General features: G+C 40.9%; 1 protein-coding gene and 1 non-coding gene across 3 annotated transcripts; both read left to right on the forward strand.

The window, feature by feature from the left end:
- Positions 1 to 266: 266 nt before the first annotated feature.
- Positions 267 to 20,325, forward strand: mbc (dedicator of cytokinesis protein myoblast city). Of its 2 annotated transcripts, none has more exons than XM_022791199.2 (14): positions 267 to 888; positions 3,924 to 4,155; positions 4,486 to 4,633; positions 5,088 to 5,313; positions 5,585 to 5,921; positions 6,238 to 6,422; positions 6,851 to 7,060; positions 7,432 to 7,640; positions 9,422 to 9,604; positions 10,007 to 10,222; positions 10,421 to 10,581; positions 11,968 to 12,204; positions 12,322 to 14,224; positions 14,659 to 20,325. In XM_022791199.2, the coding sequence occupies exons 2-14, from the start codon at positions 4,022 to 4,024 to the stop codon at positions 16,483 to 16,485; spliced, it is 5,976 nt and encodes a 1,991-aa protein (XP_022646934.1). In that variant the 5' UTR covers positions 267 to 888; positions 3,924 to 4,021; the 3' UTR covers positions 16,486 to 20,325. The 2 variants fall into 2 exon arrangements, with proteins under 2 accessions (XP_022646934.1, XP_022646933.1); XM_022791198.2 differs by having other exon boundaries at positions 3,932 to 4,155.
- Positions 8,598 to 8,714, forward strand: LOC147757877 (U4atac minor spliceosomal RNA). Its single transcript, XR_015322600.1, has one exon. It is a non-coding gene; the product is annotated as a U4atac minor spliceosomal RNA (small nuclear RNA).
- Positions 20,326 to 21,375: the final 1,050 nt, after the last annotated feature.

The raw sequence follows: 21,375 nt of genomic DNA on the forward strand, positions 1-21,375 counted from the left end.
TATTTTCTTTCCTTTCAAAGCTATCCTCCTTTAAGCACCTAAAGACCTCCCTGTCATTCTTCAGCTGACTCGGGCGTTTTGCGCCAGCTTGATGTTTATTGGAACAGCTCTCGTTGGCCTCTTCTCTCTCTGTTTTTTCTATGCCTACCCATACATCGGTAAGTAATAGTCTCTATCCATGTGAATGTTGTGCTGTCTCTATCCGCCTCCCCCAATGCGTTGTTTACAACTGTCCTAAAATCAAACGACTGTTATGGAAGCAGACGACGCGGACGTTGATTCGTCCGCAGCCGTCAACCCACCAATGCTGTTTGCTTGCTCTAGTGGGTAGCAGGTCTCGGATGATGCACAGAGGCAGTTGGAGGAACAGCTAAAGCCTTCACTCGTTCGACGATCGGGCTGAGCCCTCCTGTCAAAGATTTCTTGTATTGTTGTCAGCCAATCGGCACTTGATAGTAACTGTTACTGCTGCTATTTTCTGTGTTGCTGTGATGCGTTTGCCTCCTGTACGACAGTGGGGGCGGTAGAAGCCCCTGCTGCCTCTGGCACATGCGAGTGAGATCTGCTAAACTGATAACTGTCAAAAACCTATTCAGGCCTTGACAACAACAACAACATCAAAATTGGTCTAATGTTTTCGCCCAGCGCTTGCAACGGATATATCAGTTCCTGTGTTTAGAATTATCACGGCGCGCGACCGGTTTACTTGTCCGTCAAATGTGGAATGATGTTCAAGTTCATATCTTTAGTATCAAGATGAAAGAAATGGGTTTATTGATAATCCATCGCGGACGGTTTTCGTTTGGAGGTGCAGAGGCCAGTGTCGACTAGCCAGCCGGGCAGTCGGAATTTATAAAAGCCATGACTGAATATTTATAGTCAATTGAGGTGAGTTCAAATTAAGTTAGTCAATTCAACTAAGTCAATTCAACTAAACAAACGATACAGGGTGCTTAGCACTGAAAACTGACCGACAAAAAAACTTAAAGGTCAGTGTGGTATGGTTAAGTCCGTGTCATTGAACATATTCGAATCAGAGAGATCTGGTGCGTCATAGAAACATGGGCGGCAGCTCTGTTTAAACTGAATTCGCAATTGCTACAATTTATTACTACCATATATTTTTACCGCTCTATGAAACAATACCTTTATTTACTTACTTTGCGATTTTCAATATTAATAGCTAAGCATATCGATACAATAAAGCTCAACTTAGATGTCTTTACATATATTTTATACCCTAAAAAATGTTTGTTTTCAGTTAATGTTTTTGCCTAACTAGTTTTAGATGATATTTCCTATTGGTTATTAGCGACAACAGTTTATATAGTGCCATCTCTATAGCAAATAGTCGTTATCGTCGATCTCGTACGTCCTATTATCGTGGATACAGCCATTTGCCCCGTTGATCAAAATCGGCTCTATAAGCGGGACTCAAGCTGGACACGCATTTTGCCTGCTCCTCTATTAAAACTCAGTTACCGATGGGCGATACTAGTGCTTGATCACGACTGGATAAACCCATACATATGCCTAACAACATCTTGCCTACTGTTTGACGTCGTAAAACCATTTTTCATGCACACTTTAACCCTACTGTTACGGATTTTTTCTTATTTTGGCATTGATCTGCTATGTCTGCGTATTTCACATTTGGCTACCACTGTACCCCATTTACTTTGTACTGTTCAATTCTCCACCCCCGCTCTATCCTTCCGATTTTTCGATGTAACTTTATTTAACATAAAGCATATATTTTGACCTGCTTACGCTCGCTACGATCTGTTCAGCCTGCTAAAGTAGCCGACTGTGTCCCTTAATTCGTTAGCGACACCTGGTAATCGCTGGTAGTAAACGAGTGTACCTCCAATCTTCCACAACGGCCTACTCCGTCCTGCTACGGGCGGCCCTATCGCTCTGTAGACGCGAATCGAAGTCGACTGCGGTAGGCTGAAGGTATCAGAAAGGGACATTCCATAACGCGCACGTCATACGCGGCCAGTGGCGCGGAGCCGTCAGCGATCAAACAAACGGCGAATGAACTATCACCGAAGCAACCGGTGACGATTGAGATGGCCGCGCTAACTTGAACGAATGGACAACGTATCACAGGGCAATCAGTCTTCCCAGATGTATGATCGTTGGCGTACGTGTGATATGGGATTTATCTGATCTGCTTCTATTGATCACTAACGGTGCGGTTTTCGCTGCCTAGACAACAGTCTTTATTAACAGCTATTGCGGTCGACGGTATATCTGTTTCCGCTGCTGCTGCTGTTATGGAGTGACGTAATTGGCACCTGTAACCTGAGCATAGCTATAGGTACGACAACAGGCCGTTAATGATGAATAGGGTGTCTGTCGGTGGTTCCAATATTCATGCTTTTTGGTAGTGACTGTCTATGGACGTCTCCGCGACGATGCTTGTAACCACCATCGCAGCGAGCGCCAGCCCGCTGCTAGGCTAATGCCTCTGAAACTATGCTTAATTGGCTTTCAAAAAGAGTCCTAAAGAGAATAACAGTGTTCTACAGACATAAATTTCAATTCGTGTATTCTTATTAACTTCTAATGGTGCAATGGTTCGTTATAGAAAGCTGTACGTTAAAAGTCAGAATTACAATCACAGAATGCACAGATAGACACACACGCACACAGACATACACACACATACAAGTACACATATACATACACAAACAAACAAAGGCCCTATACATAGAAACACACTATTAGGAATGCGTCTAATACAACCAGTTATAACCTGATTACGCACTACGCAGATTGCCCGGAGATCACTGCATTGTAAACACATTACGTATTCATTAGCAAAATGTTTCGCCTAGCGAATTCATCTAGAACGGTCAGTACTAGTACGTGTGAGTGACCGACTCTTTGGCTCGCTTAGAGATCTCAAAAAACACGTGCATCGAACGATTGTGTTTCCAATACGTGTCAAACTAATCAATGACCCACGCAAACAACGTAAGTAATATAGCGTATACACATAAAGGGAAAGCTATTGTGCGACCAGTTTAGAGCGGGTATTTTTGCTCACTGTAATCGTGATGGCTTTGTTTTTATATCGTAGGCAATGCTCCATTGTAGTGTTTTCAGAGTCTTTGAATTGAATTAACGGGATCTATTAACGATTACGGTTGAAACGTTGCTCTTACGTGATCTTGTACGTGTACGAACACATAGCTTCCCGCGTGGAACTATTATGACGTCACGAGATCACTCGAATTTATAACGGCATAAGGTTTGCATCTGTGTCCCTATCAACGCTTACGTAGTCAAGATAAAAACACGTTGTCTAGCTTTCTCATTCATATCTCTCACGAAAATTCACCAGATGGGTTAATATCATAGTTCACTGGACAGCTGCCGCTTTGTCTATGTCGAATATTTTGAGGCTCATCTATGTGTTGTCCTGTGGAACTGTCTTGAAGTTGTCGTCGTAAATTCGAAGAGCATCACCGATCAGTAACATACTGTCCAATCAAACTGTAAAATAATCCTCAAATCATACATTGCATAAAGTCCTTCATGCTTCGCCTATACATCGGCTTTCTAAGGGGCAGTCATCAGCCATTGGCGACCAGTTACAAGTGCTTCAAATAATTCTGCTGGCTCCCAGTATTTGAACCTACCATAGAAAAACTAATTAACTTTGTCGATCTCACTTAAACGCCCCTTCAATGACTACTCTTAGCCGATTTACATAGAAACTCGCTGATTCGATTGTATGCATATTTATAAATAAAGTATTATTATACGTGTATGTATATACATTTGGTTTCTATTGCTGAGATTATATATGTCACAAAGAGGAAATTTTTGCCCAGTTTCGAACCTCGTTATTGATAGCTCGTCAGATAATATGCTAAGTTCACCTTTTTCATTTGATCAACGTTTGCGGTAAGTTTTACAGGCGATTGGCATAGAACTGCCAGCGCCCTAAGTCTACTTGCCATCAGCGGTAGAATCGTTCTTTGTGAACCGTTGGGGCGACAGTCACAGAATGAAGTGGACACCGGTGTCCGACAAACAGAAGTACGGCGTCGCCATCGCCAATTTTTTCTCAAACGACAAACCTCACAGACTTCAGCTGACAGTCGGTGAAACTGTTCATATTCTCGAGGAAAATGCTGACTGGTACGTTACGCCTGTCACAGATATACGTGCATGTGCATGGTTAAGAGCGTCATGTACCGAAAATATTTTAAGAGAAAATTGTACCTATTCATAATAATTCTTCGTCGGTATGATAATTGTAAATGGACAATGTCAAATTATCACTTTATCCGTGTCGTAAAATGTTTCGACGCAACATCTCAGACTTTTAACTAAAAGTTGCTATTATAATATATTGGCTAATTTTTTGCTAAAATGCTGTAACACACATTTCATATAGATTTCTATTAATAGATATAATTTGAATACTAAATAATAACTTCTGCTTGTTTCCATCTAATGCGTATACAGGTATTATGGGACTAACATGCGAAATCGAAAAATTCGAGGTATCTTCCCGAAAAATTATATTGCTATCAAAGAGTGCCACGTTGACAAAATTACAACGGTCGAGGAGGTCATCCCTAAAGAACCGGCTATCATCAAGGAGATAACAGCTGTACGTGTTAATTGGGATTACGAGAGAATAATACTTTAAAAGTACAATATTTGAGCAATTACCATATTTGTTTTTTCTTATGGCGCGCATGTCATAATCCCACCCACCCGTTTCTATATGATGTCAGTTGAAATGATCGTAGCTTTATATTGCGCGACACTTAAAGAATGTTTATCTTGCATATTGTTGCTATCATATTATAATCGAATTACTCGACTTATTAGGAGACGTATGGTATAAAACGCCCAACGAAGTTCGTACCGGAGATATTCTAGTTCTAAGCACCCGGCGTTACCACCTTCTCCATGCTGCGGCATGTAGCCGACAACGGTCATACGTTTTTCGAGATTAAGCACCATTGTATAATACAAGTGGCTCATATAAACTATGCCGAGTTTTGTCAAATTTCATCTAAATTGCGACTGATCTCGCTAGCTACTCTCTATGTCGTCAGGTATTGCGAGAATGGGGCCCGCTCTGGAAGCAGTTATATCTCCGGAATCGAACTTCCTTCGACACGGTTCGCTCCTATATATTTGAGCTGGTAGAAGCGCGGCGGAAGATCCTCAGCGGCACCCTCCCTATGGACGAGCTACGAGAAATCAAACAAAAAGTGATCTCCCGCATCGAGATGGGTAATGCGCTTCTCGATCTCGACATCGTCGTCAGGGATTCGAATGGTAAAGTACTCAGAGGGTTGGCTCGCTTCTATTGATTATTTATTTTTCTAGTTTTGTTTAGCGAAGTGCATAATAGAGATATGCTCCAATCGTTGTCCTCGTTAGCATATACAAGCCCTGCACTAACTAACTGCTCTTGTAAATTCATTGGTTTAATGGTAATTTTGATTAATTATAGTTTGGATTTGCTTAGGCCCCAACTGGGTATGAACTTGTAACAAGTTTGGTACACCATGAATGTTGTAAAATTGATCGAATGTTCATCTCGTAGGTAACATTATGAATCCTGAGTTCACATCGACGATTGCTGTTTACTTTGCTCACGTGGAAGCAGCTGAAAGAATTGCACTACAGAAAAGCGCGCAGGCCCAAATGGCGCAGGATCCGTATAGCTACAACATCACGAATAACAACCAGCGATTTAGTCAGAGGTCCTCCGGCGCCAACAGTAGCAGCAGCAGTGCGAATTTGGGCACCACGCATTGCCTGAATGTGATGGTCGTATTTCGACGTTTTGAAGGGGGCAAACTTACCGACGATGTCGATCTCATTATGTCGCTTTACGATCCAAAGGAAGCGAGGTTCATTACGGAGAATTATGTTGTCAGGTGCGAAAAACAGTGCATAGTTGAAATGTTTAAGCAAGATACCGCGTGGCTCAGCGTGGTCGTGTTAATTGAAGGATTTCTCTTAGTTCTGTGTGGTTGGCTTATTTTGAGAACAAACAACATTATTTGCGATCTTACCCTTAGGAATAACGCACAGTTTTGTATCTGGGACAGTATCTTTTCCAGTCTAAAACGGAAGGTTCCTGGAAAGTCACAAAAAAATTTGCAAAATGCAAAAATAGATTCCTGTCTAGCTTGAAATACTTGTGGTTCCGAATACGCATTCATAGCATTATATCGCTGCTGCCGCTACTAGGTGGACAAAAACGTCGACGGCGAACACCTTCGACTACAACTCGATGCGCTGTCTCTTCACCGACCTCGGCAGTAAAGATCTACGACGTGAACGTGTCTGTTTTGTGTGTCAAGTTGTCCGTATTGGGCCCATGGAGATGCGAGATCCAGAAACGCGAAAGAGTGGGAATATTGGCAGTATTACAGGTAGGTAGCAGTCGGTTCTATTCGATACTCAACGTGTTCATCGGAAGGTTACCTTTAACTAGTTCGGCTATCATAAGATGTAAAATGTAAAATAACTTTGCTTAAGACTGTAATTTAATAATAATATGCGATTATGCGTTTTGCTTTTTTAATTTGTCTATACAAGGAGATGTAGCGTAATGTTCATTTTGTTGCTGTTATTATTTTTATCATTATTATTAATGAAGTTAAGCAGAATATTGGTGTATTTATTTCACAATAACATGAAACCTTCTGGATCGGCTATCTCGTCAAACAGTTGCAATATTATGGGACCGACTTAACAAACAACGTAGTTCTTTTTGAACTACAGGTAGCTGATCCCTCTATATATTGCGTTGGCGGGCTATTCACGTTGGTATATTCCTGGCGTCTACGAAACATTGCAGGAAAAGTTAAAACTGAATCAGGCGATATGAGACGGCCGTTTGGCGTAGCCGTGCTTGATGTCACGGCGATCCTGAAAAGACAGACCGAAGGCGACGAGGAGAAGCCAACGTTTGTGCCTTGCGTACCGTGCGGTGAACACGAGTCGCTTGACGCTCTCATCCGGAAGGTGACCAACCTGAGTAAGGAGGTTACCCAGAAAGAACAGCGAGGTATTTACTTTATTAAATATTTTATTGTATGTAAATTTACCACCCGTTGTTTTATGTTTAAAAGTTTAGCTGATTGAGATACCGGATGAAAGATTAAAACATGACTTAGTTCTTATTAGATCCATATAGAAACTAGGCTGCGGAGTTTCCTTAAAAGTCAGCTCTAATTAAAAAAAAATGGGATTTTTCGAAGTAATGTGCAGCTTTAGGTATTAGGCTATAGTATAGTTGAAACATCCTGCTTTGAGCTATTATCATTATTCAATCAGCGAGCTCAAATGACATTCAAACATGAACCTTGCAAATTTGCACTCTCATAGTGATGAAAAAGCCTAAGTAACCGGTTTGCTGTGTCTTTTCACTTACTTTAGGGCTGCACCTCACGTTCAAAGCTTTACCTGGTGATCAAAAAACTGTCCGTGAAGAGAATCCCCACTTGATATCAGGCACGACGTCTCTTGCACGAAAAATGGGTTTCCCCGAAATCATCTTGCCCGGCGATGTGCGAAATGACCTTTACTTAACTGTTTTACAGGCGGAATTTGCGCGAGGAGGTGTGAAAACTGGAGGAAACATACAGGTATAGGGTTAAAGTTGTGTTCATACAACATTACTTTTCATAGAGAATGTCTTGTTTATACTTTTTTCAATTGTTCCTTCACGATTTAATTTTATCCTATACAGTTGGTGTTCGATTGTTACTTCCATTGGGTAGTATAATCAGCTTTTCTTGTTGAAACCGTTTGCATTTCGAATACACGTTTTCCGTTTTTTAGCTATAGTAATATGTCCCGTAAACTTTTACCTTGAATAAGTGTTTCCAAAGCATAAACACACGTATAACGATCCAGGTATTTGCTATGAAAAAATTATTAGTATAGTTCTCAATTATATATCATGCAGATGTGTAGACGTATTTCCTTTGTGGAGTAACGTAGAAATTTTGCTTTGCGCCGCATTGATGGCCAGTATGAATTTGGGCATGAGTTTCCACTAAAACATACCTTGAATTGACAACTGGAACCAAAGCTTTTGCATATTGGGCTTTGAGATGTTTTCTTTTCTATATATATATATTATATTATATGAATTCAATTTTCTCAAATATTTATCAAAGCCACTTATAAGCCGTTCACAGCTCTGACCTTCTATGATGCTTCTAACAATTAATTTCTGCGTTTATTAATATTGTGATCATAAAAACAAAGCGATTATTTACGTGGTTACGGGGAGCGAACGTCAGCTGCTTTTGTCGGTTGACCAAAAACAACTCGTGTGACATACGCACGGCTTTCTCGAGAATAGAGCAGAGTTATTAGTCTAATCGGCCGTTTCTGGCCGTCGCATGTGAATTTCGATTTCGATCATGTAATAAAAATTTTACATGTTAAGTGATATATGCATTGGCATTGCTTTTTAGAATTTCCAGTAGAATACCTTGTTGTAAATTTGGCACAAGCAAATAGCTGTAACTGATCCCAACGAAACTAAGCCGTCAAGGGTAGGGAGCCTTTTGAGCGGTGAGTATATTGGGTATACTGTCCTAGCCCAGGGGTGCAAGTCGGTCAGTGAGCGTTAAGTGAGGCTGGCTTTGCCGACACCTGAATAAAGTTACTGCGTGTGCACTACTTTTGCACTCGCAATTTTTGGAACCCCTTAGGGGTGCCACTTATAAAATCGGATATGAGCGGGAGTTTGTGTGAGGTGACAGGAATCTCCATGGATGCTTGAAATGTTCGTCCCTTTCATGTTCTGGTCTTAATTATGGGGTATATGTATACCAATAAGTAACTCCATCGACATGGTGTTATATCCGTGTTATCAACGTAGGAAGGTTGCAGTTTTAGCCTTACTGTTGCAATTTCCGTACTAAGCTATACAATATATTATTACAATTACATTATATGGCTTTGGATTGTTTCTATACTTCGTCGTCTTAAATTTACGTCACCGTCAGTCACTATTTACCTCATTTGGTCAGGTTAAACTTGCGTACTAATTTTTGAGATAACCGTTATTGTCGTAAGTGTCTTATGTACGAACCTAATCTTACTTGTTGGACGTGGAGCAATATAATAATTACGAAGCTATTGCTTTAGCTTTATGCGAAAAGTTTGAATACATGATTCTTTTCATGTATTCTGCTAATCTTTTTCAATTTATAGAACATTTACTTATATTCTTATTCTTACATTGACCTTTTTCTACAAATAATCCCCGTAAAATGTGCAAGTGTTGGCTTATATTTTACGGGTTACGCGTCTGAAGCTTTATTGTATAAGTGATTTTCCTATTTTAATCTACATGTTATTTATCTCTAAATCTGCGGTGCTTGTTCTTTTACATTTTATCTTTATTCAGGTAACAGTTAAAGTATGTGATGCACATGGCCGCGTCCTTCCGGGTGTTATCTCAATAGGCGCCGGTACAGAAAACACTTCTGAATATCAGTCCCTTATCTACTATCACGAAGACAAGCCTAAATGGAGTGAGACGTTTAAGGTTGACGTACCAATCGAGGATTTTTACAACGCACACCTTCGGGTAAGTCATCTGCGTCGCCATTCTCCAAACAGTCGTACGTAAATCCTCAGCTTATATCAACATTTGTGCTTTTCTTAGTTTATTTAATAACTGTTCTGTCAATAAATTTAGATTACGTTCCGTGAAAGTCGATACGGGTTACATGATCTACGATACACCCCTGTACTACTAGTAGTAGTAGTAGTAATAGGTCCCGTGACCCGTATCACAAGCAGTTCGTGAATTTATTGGGCCCCGAAAATTACTTAGCCCTTCAATTGTTTAACAGAATAACCAAGAGTCACGAAGAGCACAGCATAAATCACTTACTGAGTAGCTATCCAAGAAGTCAATGCAATCGCTGTTGCGATACGCGCCCTGATTATCAGCCTTCGTTTTCCCATGGCACATCAAAATATGCAGATTACGTTTCGGCACCGGTCATCGAATGAAGCTAAGGATAAAACGGAACGACCTTTTGGGATGTCGTTCGTCAAGCTGATGCAATCCAACGGTACCACACTGAGTGACAAGGTTCATGATCTGTTAATCTATCGAATCGACAATAAGAAATTCATGGAAAACGATACTTCCTACCTGGACACGCTGCCCTCGACACGAGAAGAACTGGCTGAGCTGGTAAGCAGTAATACGAATGTTTACAAATGGCTTTTAAAGCCAGATTTATATAGATGTAAAATGAAGCAATATCTGTAATAACAAAGAAAAAAAAAGTTATGGTATAGTGGTTGTTCGGTTTAATTGTTGTGCTGTGACTATGTATCTTTACCCCAAAACCCGATGCTGTTCACGATGACGGTTCCCGGACTGGCATAGCCAAATGGAGGATCTTCTCTAGGTAACAACAAGCTCGGTTTGACGCTGTCGTCGAAGGACTCCTTCCAGATTTCCACGCTTGTCTGCTCGACGAAGCTTACACAAAACGTTGATTTACTTGGTTTGCTCAAGTGGTTTGATAATAAGGCCGATTTGCAAAGGTGGGTTGAAAGAGAAGATAGTATAGATTCGTAAATGTAGGAAAGCTCTTTTCATGTTACGTATTTATTCATGTTCTTAGAGGATTTAGGACCAAATCAGCGTAATAATGTATCCATAAGGAGTGAAATTGACAGCCAATCAAGTGAAGATTATTTAAGTTTATAGAAGCCATAATTTTGTTTGTGTTTTAAGTAAAGTATCCAAGTGACCTCAACGCACTTATACCCTGACCTTTTACATCGAAGAATCGATTGAATATTATTTCTCTATAACGATATATTCATCCGATTTTGTGATTCGATTGCGTGTTAACCGCTGTATAAATGTAACAAAAAAAGAAAACGATATCGTAAGTAATCATATTCTAACTTAGAATATGTTTGCTGCCAAAGGATATATTTTCATGCGTCATTTTGCCTAATTTTCTTGGAAGGAGGTTTAATTTTTTAAAAGTGAATAGAATTTTGGAATATTTGATGACACACAAGTTCCACTACGGTGAAGCAAACAGTATTCGAAGAGCGATGGAGTTTTTTATTTGCGTAGCTACCGTCTGTCACAGCGCAGGTTGTGAAAAGAACTGCATATACTAATGTGTTGTATGAGTAACAAAATGGTTAGGCCTAGAGATTCAATAATACATCGTTATCGAAATAGGTAATGAAGTTTATCGATAAAAAACTTCAATGTAGACGTGACGCGTAGCAAATATTTCCTTCTGAAGCTCATCGAACGAAGTAAAGTCTGAATTCCCCAAGGAATGACTAGCATTACTTATTTTTGTTTGATAATGGAATGTCTCCTTTTTTTTTTATAGTAATACTAAGGGACCTAATCTCACTATCATATGCCTAGTCTATTTTTTAAGATGTAGGTATTTAAACGCCATAAATGCACATTCGTGGACTATTATGTTACCGAAGGAACCTTTTTGTGTCGTATTTATCTAATGTAACTAATATGGAGTGTTTTTCTATATGGCACTGACTATCACCTTAGTTTCTAAATTGGTTTATTTAGTCCCGATGATGCAGTGACGAGTAGAGAGGTGAAGGCTAAGGATAATCACCGATTTTATGGCAATCGATTTCAGCAGAAACATTTACATGTAACAGTTTCAATATAATGGTTGAATCACTTTTTTTTTTAACGCAGTACGCTTTATACTACGTAACTTTTCCTTCGTAGTACGCTATACAAAAGGATCAGATTATTGTTTAGCTGTAGAAATTACCTTCACCACTTTATATACGTTTTCTTGGACAGTGTTTTCATTGAGCTGCATTTCGGTTCATTAGGATGTGTGATGCTGTGAAACAGTACCTAGATGTGGGTTTGATATTTTTATAAATGGCGTTTTCAATCGTTGCGTGTTTGCATATTAGGTACCTAATGGCGTTGATGAAGGTCGACGGCGAAGAGGTCGTTAAATTTTTACAAGATATTCTGGACGCGCTGTTCACAATCTTGGGACAAAATGGGGATAGCGAAGTATATGACAACTTAGTATTCGAATGCCTCGTGTTTCTGATTGGCCTCATCTCCGACCGGAAATATCAACACTTTCGGCCTGTGCTTGATTTGTACATCCAGGAGAATTTCAGTGCTACACTTGCATACAAGTAAGTTGCTGCTTGTTTTACTTGGTCAAATTGTTCTCATTCAGTGTAAGTTGACATACTGCTTTGAAAAACCAACGTGTATGCATTAAATATTATCGACGTGTTCTCTATTTACAGCAAGCTCATTATTGTGCTTCGCTATTACGTCGAACATTTGGCCGTCAACTCACTAAACGAGCCAACAGGCGGCGTTCCACTTCGTGTCGTCCGCTCTCTCGAGTATTTGCTCAAGTTTATCGTCCATTCACGCAAGCTCTTCGCCCACCTGAACGAGGACAATGACGCGGAAGCATTTGCCGAGTCGCTGGACTCATTGCTGTGTTCAATCACGAAACTGATGAACTACAAATCAGAGAACATGGTCGAATTACAGGACGCTTGTCTGATGTATTTTCCCTGCGTGATTTCGGACGTCCTTGAAGTGTTCGATGGCCCCAGGTTATCGGTTATTGTTACGCAGCTAATTAACAGCGCACCCCCTGGCCGACTAATGGCACAGAAACTAACTTGCATGAAGGACGTGATCAAGTCACGCTTATTTGATGACCGAAACTGTAGAGATGTCCTTCTACCTTGTTTCTGTAGTCATATCAAGAATCTCCTCGATAATTTCGACTGCGAAGATGTTCGAAAGATTGAACCTCACCGCCTACGGGAGTTTGAGTTGGCGATCGAGACGAGCTCTGAGATGATGCTGTCGCTTTATGGCGGCGATGACACATCAAACGATATCACCATCGTAATGATGACCATGCTTCGAAGCGTTATTCAAACTGTAATCCGACTTGATTGGAGTTCTCCCCTTGTCGGTAATGTCGTAGCGCTAATGATTGACATCTTCCGCCAGATGAACGACTTCCATTTTAAAAGCTATATGGGACACTTCGTAACGGAAACAGATCTAACTGACTTCCTCATGGAAATTCTGCTCGTTTTCAAGGATCTCGTACGAAAAACGGTCTACCCGAAGGACTGGTGTGACATGATTATGCTGCAGAACTCGGTAACGCTTCGGTGTCTGCGGCATTTCTCGCTCACAATCAAAGCCAAGGAGCGAGCATTCAACGAGCAGGTTTGGAATAATTTTTTTCATTGTTCAATAGCGTTCATGACACAGGAATCCCTTCAACTGGAGCAGTTCTCGCCGAATAAACGAGACAAACTGATTCTTCGTTATAAAGACATGCGCCGAGAAACAGGGTATGAAGTACGCTCGATGTGGTTCGCACTGCAAGAACACAAAATTCGATTCATTCCGGCGATGGTCGGACCTATTCTCGAGATGACCATGATCCCTGAATCGGACCTGAGGAAGAATACCATACCAATCTTTTTCGATATGATGCAATGCGAATTCTATAGCACGTTGCGAACAGGAACAAAAGGGCACTTTGGATTGTTCGAGAACGAATTCATCACCAAAGTCGACGTACTGGTGGAGGGCGGTAAAGCCGATCCCGAATATCAGAAGCTGTTCTGCGAACTGCTTCAACGTCTCGTGGAAAATCATGCTGGTTTGCAGATGAGTGGTCCGCGTTTCGTGAAAATGGCTGGTGGTCTTATGGATCGACTGCTACAGTATCGCTCAATAGCTAACGACGAAAGCAAGGAGAACCGCATGAGTTGTACCGTCAATCTGCTCGAATTTTACAATGAGATCAATCGCAAGGAGATGTATATCCGTTACCTGCACAAGCTATGCGATCTGCACCTCGAGTGCGAGAACTTCATCGAAGCCGGATTCGCTTTGAAACAGCACGCCCGCCTGTTAAACTGGTCAGACGACGTCCTGCCAAATCTGCTCCGATCGTCGAAGTATCCGCATTGCGATACACACAAAGACCTCAAGGAGCAGCTGTATTACGACATTGTGGAGAATTTTGACAAAGGCCGACTCTGGGAAGCAGGCCTCGGCCTCTGCAAAGAACTGGATGCACTCTACGAGAACGAGACGTATGATTACAACCAGCTCTCGCAGATCCACGGAAAGATCTCCACTTTTTATGACAACATCATGAAGGTTCGTGTCTATTCTCGCGTTTTTTTTCTAACTTCGGTTGTGGCAATTCTGGCGTGTGCGTGCTTTGTGGTAGTAATTTCCTTTGGCTATTTGAAGTGAATAGATTTATCTACATAGATGTATTTACATTTGGCTACGCACGTGTGCCGCACAAAATATTTGCTTTCAGTTCCTTACTTGTCCACGGCTTTGGTTATAATTTAACCTAAGGTTAAACCTTGGTTATGGCCCAAGTGGTTTCGGCTTCTAAGGGCAATGGTTCTGTCACAGTGCAAGACCGATAATCATAATGCCAATAATAGTTATAATAATCGTTCTGATAATGTAATTCTGTGCTGTCAGTTTTGTAACAGTACACGAGGATCCCATCACCAAAATATACATGTCTGTCCTTGGCTCAATAACGACGTATTTCATCCGACTCAACTTAATAGGTTCTGCGGCCGGAACCCGAGTACTTCCGAGTAGGCTACTACGGAAGAGGGTTTCCGGCGTTCCTGCAAAATAAGGTGTTCGTTTATCGGGGTAAAGAATACGAGCGTCTGGCTGACTTCTCGGCCCGCCTGCTCAACCAGTTTCCCAACGCGTCCCTGCTCACCAAGTTAACAGAACCCGACGATGAAGTCACAAAAAGTAATCGGCAGTTCCTACAGATCAACCACGTCGATCCAGTGATGGCTTACCAGGAGCGTTTCCGTGGGAAAGCGGTTCATGATAATATCCTTCGATACTATAAAGTCAATGAGGTTCGCGAGTTTACGTTTGATCGACTTATGCGCAAGACGCCATCAGGTAGTAGCGAGGAAAATGAATTTGCCAACATGTGGGTTGAACGAAAGACTTTGGAAATTGCGCATCCGCTGCCCGGCCTATTGAGGTGGTTTGCAGTGGTTCGAACGACGACTGTCGAGGTTTCACCAATCCAACATGCTATCGAAACAATGGAAAAAACCAATAGCAAGCTGATCGAAAGTATCCAACAGCAGAAATGTGACAGCTCTACGCCACTCAGTCCGCTCACAATGCAGTTGAGCGGCATCATCGATCCAGCAGTGAGTGGCGGTATAACCAATTACGAAAAGGCTTTTTTCACCGAAGAGGCAATGCAAAACATGACTCCGCAGGATCTCGAGTTTTTGCCAATACTACAGAGAACAATCGCGTTACTCGTACCGATTCTTGCCGAAGGTTTGCGCGTCCATAAGATGCGCATGCTGGACAAAATCCGCCAACATCACGAACACATGGAAGCGTGCTTTGTCCAGCTTAGAGAACATATTGAACGGCACTATGGTACAGCGAGCCTGCCAACGGAGTTAGCCGATGGCAATCAACGCCGTGCAATGCGAAGCTTGATCTCGCAGCCGCCAACAGTTCGTGGTGGTGGCGATAACCATCGAGACAATCGTGAACGCGACAACTCGAACAACTTTTCATCGTTCGCTTCGCTTCCGGACGCCGGGGGTAAGAACTCTCGATCATGGAAGGCTAACTTAACGCTAACGCGAAAGTCCCGCGATAGCCGAGAACGTGAAAACGCAAGCAATACCACCGGGTCCAGCAGTACCGGCCTTATCTTATCGGCCAGCATGGTGGTCGCAACGACAAATAGGCGGAATTCTGGCGCTGCCTGTGACAACGGTCTGGAGCATCATACCGGTGACTGTTGCGAAACTGCCGGACAGCTACGCAAGAAGACGAGTTCAGCTTCTACTCACAGCCTGAGCTCAATGTCGGCCGGTGGTGGTGACACGACATCGATTATCGAACTTAGCGAACCGCTGGTCACTCAGAGGCCTTCGAGGGTCGAGCAAGAACGACGTAGTCGTCCATCGTCGGCGCAGTACACTCGAAACCCATTGAGTCCTCCTCTTCCATTAGGTGATGGTGTAGACGGTCCTAGTGGAGGTTGCAACAATGGAGGGGGCAGTTTCTTTGGTGGTCTCCCGCATCAGGAAAGCCTGCCGGTCTCGTTCCCGGATCAGGATACGCCTCCGCCTTTGCCGCTCAAGGTCAACAGCATCGACTCCTCGATGAGCCTCCAAGGAGGTGGAGGAGGTACATCGAGTGGTGGGGTACCATCGTCCTCGTATTCGAGTGTTGCTGGATCTGGCGGTACCTCCATTGGGAGATCGGTGCCCACGTCGATGTCCGTTGGCGGTGGACTTGATGACGTCGTGGCATTGAGGAGATTGCCACCTAAGATGAAGCCGCCCCCGTTACCCGCTAAGGAAACGGCGTCCGCTTCACCGAAGAAGTGAGCATGAAGTTTCGAGGGATTATGAAAGTAACAAACGAAATCGGGGAACGTATAATATTGTAACCACTGAAGAATACGTTATATACTATTAACGGAAGCCAGTTAATGCACAAAATCAGAGCCATCTCCTAGGGAGCACACAACAGACGCCAAGACACGAAAAGCGCTGATGACTATGCATAACGACCCTGACATGAAGGAATCAATAAAATAATACTATAATAGTTACTGTCCGGCAGGCGATTGCAACCATTTGCAATGAGAGGGACTCGTCAATATTTGAATGCGAGAAAAATTGCGATAGTGATTAATACAAGACTGGGAATAAGCAGAACCCCACAGCAGAGCAAGTGAACGTTTTATAATTACTATTGTATTAATTAGTATATACAAAGAATTGGAAAAAGGCGTGTGTTGCATGAATTAGTAAATACAAGTAATTTCAAATACACATGTGAGATTTGGAGTCATTCAAGAGTCATAGACATTACGCGCCGTGCATAGCATACGATGTCACTATTTTGTGACTTTTACCCGTAGATTAAAATTTTTTAAACTTCTATTTACGTCTCAACAAGATCAAAAGCAACATCAGTATAGGAAATACGACGACTAAAACGACAGAAACCTACAGTGAATTGCGATGTTATATACATGGCGCAGCGGTGCTTTAAAGGACTGCATTCTATAGTGGAACGGAATAGCAAAAAACACTGAGACTATCACATGACACAGCCCATTATAACATTCAACAAAAGATCTTTGAGTCATTTAAGTCTTTAAACGTAAATGGAGCGAAATTTGCATGCGGGCACAACTATACAATGCCCAAATCAGGCATTATCCAAAAAACAGTGTTTTTCTTTTCCTGATGGCGATTATAAACCATAAAAATCACGAGCGCTGACAGAGTGATATATATATGTATATATATCACACTGTCATTCATACAAATAACAGGAAGCAGCTGCAGTCAGTAGCGGTGAGTTGCAAATGGGTAAAAAGTCTCCCAAGACGTAAGAAGAAAGCTATAGAAAAAAGTGAGACCAGAGTGTACGAAAGAAAATATATGAATGTAGCACAAACGGTACACTGTTATGTGACAAGCAATTTTCAAGTGAATGAAGCTCACTGAAATGAAAATTCAAGTGAATGGGGTTATGCAAAATAGGCATTCGCAGACAGGAACCGGAGGACAAGTTCTAAGTGTAGAGAGTGGGTCAGGAGCTGCGATCTGTTTACTACTACTACTATTATTATTATTATTACCATTATTATTGAACATTATACAAACGGAAGAACATGGATGAAAAAAGACCGATGTCCCGCTTGTGATCCCAACGATTGTAGTAAAAATGTGACTGAAAAGAACTGACCATCAAATGACTGGAACAAACAGTAATAGATTCCGTAACATGATGAACAGATCTCGCTGCTCGTAAAAGTGGTGTTTGTCCCAAATAGAAAATTTACGAAAGGTAAAGTTAAAACAAAAATGCTTGGGAGATTTCTACCAGACGGAGTTGGTATTGCAAACGAAGACATGTTCCCTTTTAGGCAATATCACAAAATGCTCGCGGAATCGTTTCGTACTAATAAGGCCATAACGAATATTATTATATTTATTATCATTATCTTTAGATAATTGTATAATACCTCCGAAGTAAACATTTTCATTCGCGCTACGTTTTACACAGGTTTGCTTCAAAGAAACCATGGATAAGAAGAATACAAAACCCCAGAATATGTAAAGTCAATTTTTTAACCTATAAATAAACCAGATATTCCCTTTTGCCTACTGATTTTTCGTGGAGAGATACAGCAAGAGTGGCTGGAATTAGATGTTTAGCATATGGGAAAGCTGCTGGTACATGCCACCAAATGTACAAGGGATTAGTACTTGTACGTGGTAGACAGACACTAACGGCCTGATAGGTCTGAACTAATCCTTTTCTCCTAGTGCATTCACGACAACTTATCGAAAACAAACGCAATCTTTCAAGGACAAACGAACAGATCAAGAATTAAACATGCGTTTTTTAGACCCGCTTATCGACTTTGCCGCCAGTTCGTCTCCCGGTCGAATCCCGCAATAATATGTAGACTACTTTTCGGCTCGAGCGAACACGGGCGCTAACTAATCGTCAGCGCAAAATTTCATTCAAGTTCTCTGGCGCGAACCGAAAATCCGTGAATTTTGATGCAACAAATATTGGACATCGGGTGCTGTACTGGAGTTGCGCACGGCAAAAGTCGACCAAGTGACCTCTGCACACTCCCTGATTTTTGAGTAACGTGGTACAATGTATGTCCGTGTGTTTCGATTATGTGCGAAAAACAGTCGGAGTAAGAGCGTCATGCTGTTAGCTAAAAAATGCCGTGCTTATTGAGTATTATTAGGTGTAATATCAAGTGACACTAGCATATTACGTACAGATACGATTTGTACAAAGAAAGCATATTTAATCCTTATCGATTTTTTTTGGGGTAACTGTTGATGATCTGTTTCGACCTGTTTGCGTGGCGAAAGACCAAGCAAGCAAACTTTCACTATTTGACTATATATATATCATATTTTACATTAAAAGTGTATTTGTTTTTTTATGTTGTTCGAATAACACGTAAAGCTAGCTGTACATGCACGTCTGGGTTCATTAGCTGGCTTCACCGTTGTCACACAGACAGTGTAAAAGGTCGACGAGATGTAGGACATTTTGCAAGTTTGGCTTTCGAATGATGATAGCGATGATTACACGATTAAACAGGATCCGTTGTAGTGGAAGAGATGAGCAGGGACTATAGATTGTTCCACTAGTCAGTAACACAATGTTTGGTTACTTTCTTCCAAGCTGAAGTGAAAACCGCTAGATTAGCAGGTTTTTGTCTTTTTTTTGTTGTTTATTAAATATTATTACTGTAATTTGCACATGTCGATGAGTTGACTTATCACACAGTTTCCTTACTGCAATAATAAATTCTGAGTAATCGTATAATTATTTTATTATGATAATTTATTACTCTATCGTAAATATCTTTGATTAGTAGTAGTAGCACAACATGGAAGCGCCCCATTTTTTGTTGCCAATAATCGAAATAATGCAGACACAAAGCACATCACTTTATTTTATTATTCATAAATTTAATTATCCAGAACGTTGTAGTCCGTCGATTTAGTTGCAATATGGCTACGTATTATAATACACAAAGCATGCTTACTACATTTATTGTTATTATAATGTTTTACACGATCGTAGTTCACGAATCGATTTCTTTAGCACAAGCTATTGTTGCTTGCGAGCTTTGTTTTAGTCTCTCTGTTACCTCCATATATATAGGATCCTAATATTTATTTCAATGTAATGCTTTTGTTGGTCTGCTCGCGTTAAATTGTTGACCTTTGTAAATCATGCTACCCTAATTTCGTTTTCGAACAAAGGGAGAATCCCATCTAGAATAGAACTGTGCCAATACTACGGTGAGAGAATGACGCCAGAGTACAGACAAGGAAAAGCTAGACGAACGTAGAAAACGAATTTGTACATTTCATATTTAAAAGAATTATATTGATACAACAACTACAGTGAAATGGGTCAGTGAAAATAATACGAGACACATAGAAAAATGGACGAACGTCAAGCTGGCACTTGTAGTCATGCTGATAACAAAATTGAAATAATTTTCATAAGCGAAATGTGGATCGATGTACACGATATACGAAATCGCTAAGATCTAGTAACGATTAATAAAACTAAGAGGCGACGCATTATAAATAAGGGAGAAGAACGCATCAATGTATCAACAAAAACAGCAAAATTATGCTAATGAAAGGAAGAGTCATTAATTTTTCATCGTGTTGTTTTTCATATATAGCTTTCCTTTTTGGTAAAAGATAGCAATACCTACTTACCATAGAAAGGTATTAATAGATACTCATCATTGAAAACAAACACGTAGGCACTTCTTCGTAGGTAACATAGCTTAATAAATACAGAGTATTGAATGTGTTCAGCGTCCTATAGGCAACTAGCGTAATGCGATATAATGTTGGGACTGAAACGTTTCGGTCGCTGAAAAGAACGCTGTTTGAGTTGTAGACGCCTTTATCCTGTGTAGGCGACGATTTTTTAATAACAAAAAAAAAAAAAAAAAAAAAGGAAACTTTGCTGCTTGAAGCGTTTAGCGAAATCCTAATATAAACTTAAATTCATGTGAAAATGATAACAAACAAACCATGTTTTGCATCGATGTCGCATTATAGAACACTAGCTAAGTATGCATGTGCGAATCAAACGCGTGTCTTCGACGTAGCTTTTTTTTTTTTACCGAGCTGTGGCAGTTCTTCGAAGCACTAGTAAAAACAAATGCTTCTTTTTAGGATCACCAAACTATATGAAATATCAATCTCTGTAGGACAAATTATTTGTTTGTTACTTCGTTGAAAAGAAAAATGTTGTGTATATACACCTAGGGGTCAATGATACGTCTCGCAGTTAATCATCTAGGTGATATGATGTAAATGATTAGCTGCGATTGACAAATCTTTGGATCATGCCAAAGCTTCATCACTATAATACTAGATAGGACCCAATGTTACTGAAGTATGGACTGCAAAAATTGCAATTACAGACGCATTCTGTGTAAGATATCCTACTGTCTATAGTGTTTGTGTAGTGTCTATAGTGAAATCGGTAGGGTACCTAGAACGATGTTGACAGTGAAACTCACGAAATGTATATAAGATTTCAAGTGGTTTCACTGTGGCTCTGTTTATTACCTCACACTCTCCCATTTGCCTTAGTTTTTTCGGCAATTACATTTTCTGTTGTTTCAGTTAACTCTTGAAGTTCGAATGGCACACTTATGCTACCCTTATTAGCTATTTTCTATCTTT

Source organism: Varroa destructor, unplaced genomic scaffold (genome assembly GCF_002443255.2).
Source record: "Varroa destructor unplaced genomic scaffold, Vdes_3.0 BEIS01000002.1, whole genome shotgun sequence".
NCBI lineage: Eukaryota > Metazoa > Arthropoda > Arachnida > Mesostigmata > Varroidae > Varroa > Varroa destructor.

Bases quoted from the DNA above. Each gene is read 5' to 3' on its own strand.
- mbc (XM_022791199.2), top strand. From the start codon at position 4,022: ATGAAGTGGACACCGGTGTCCGACAAACAGAAGTACGGCGTCGCCATC. The intron at 6,423-6,850 runs GTAGGTAGCAGT...GAAACATTGCAG, and splicing joins GAATATTGGCAGTATTACAG to GAAAAGTTAAAACTGAATCA. The intron at 14,225-14,658 runs GTTCGTGTCTAT...TCAACTTAATAG, and splicing joins TTTATGACAACATCATGAAG to GTTCTGCGGCCGGAACCCGA.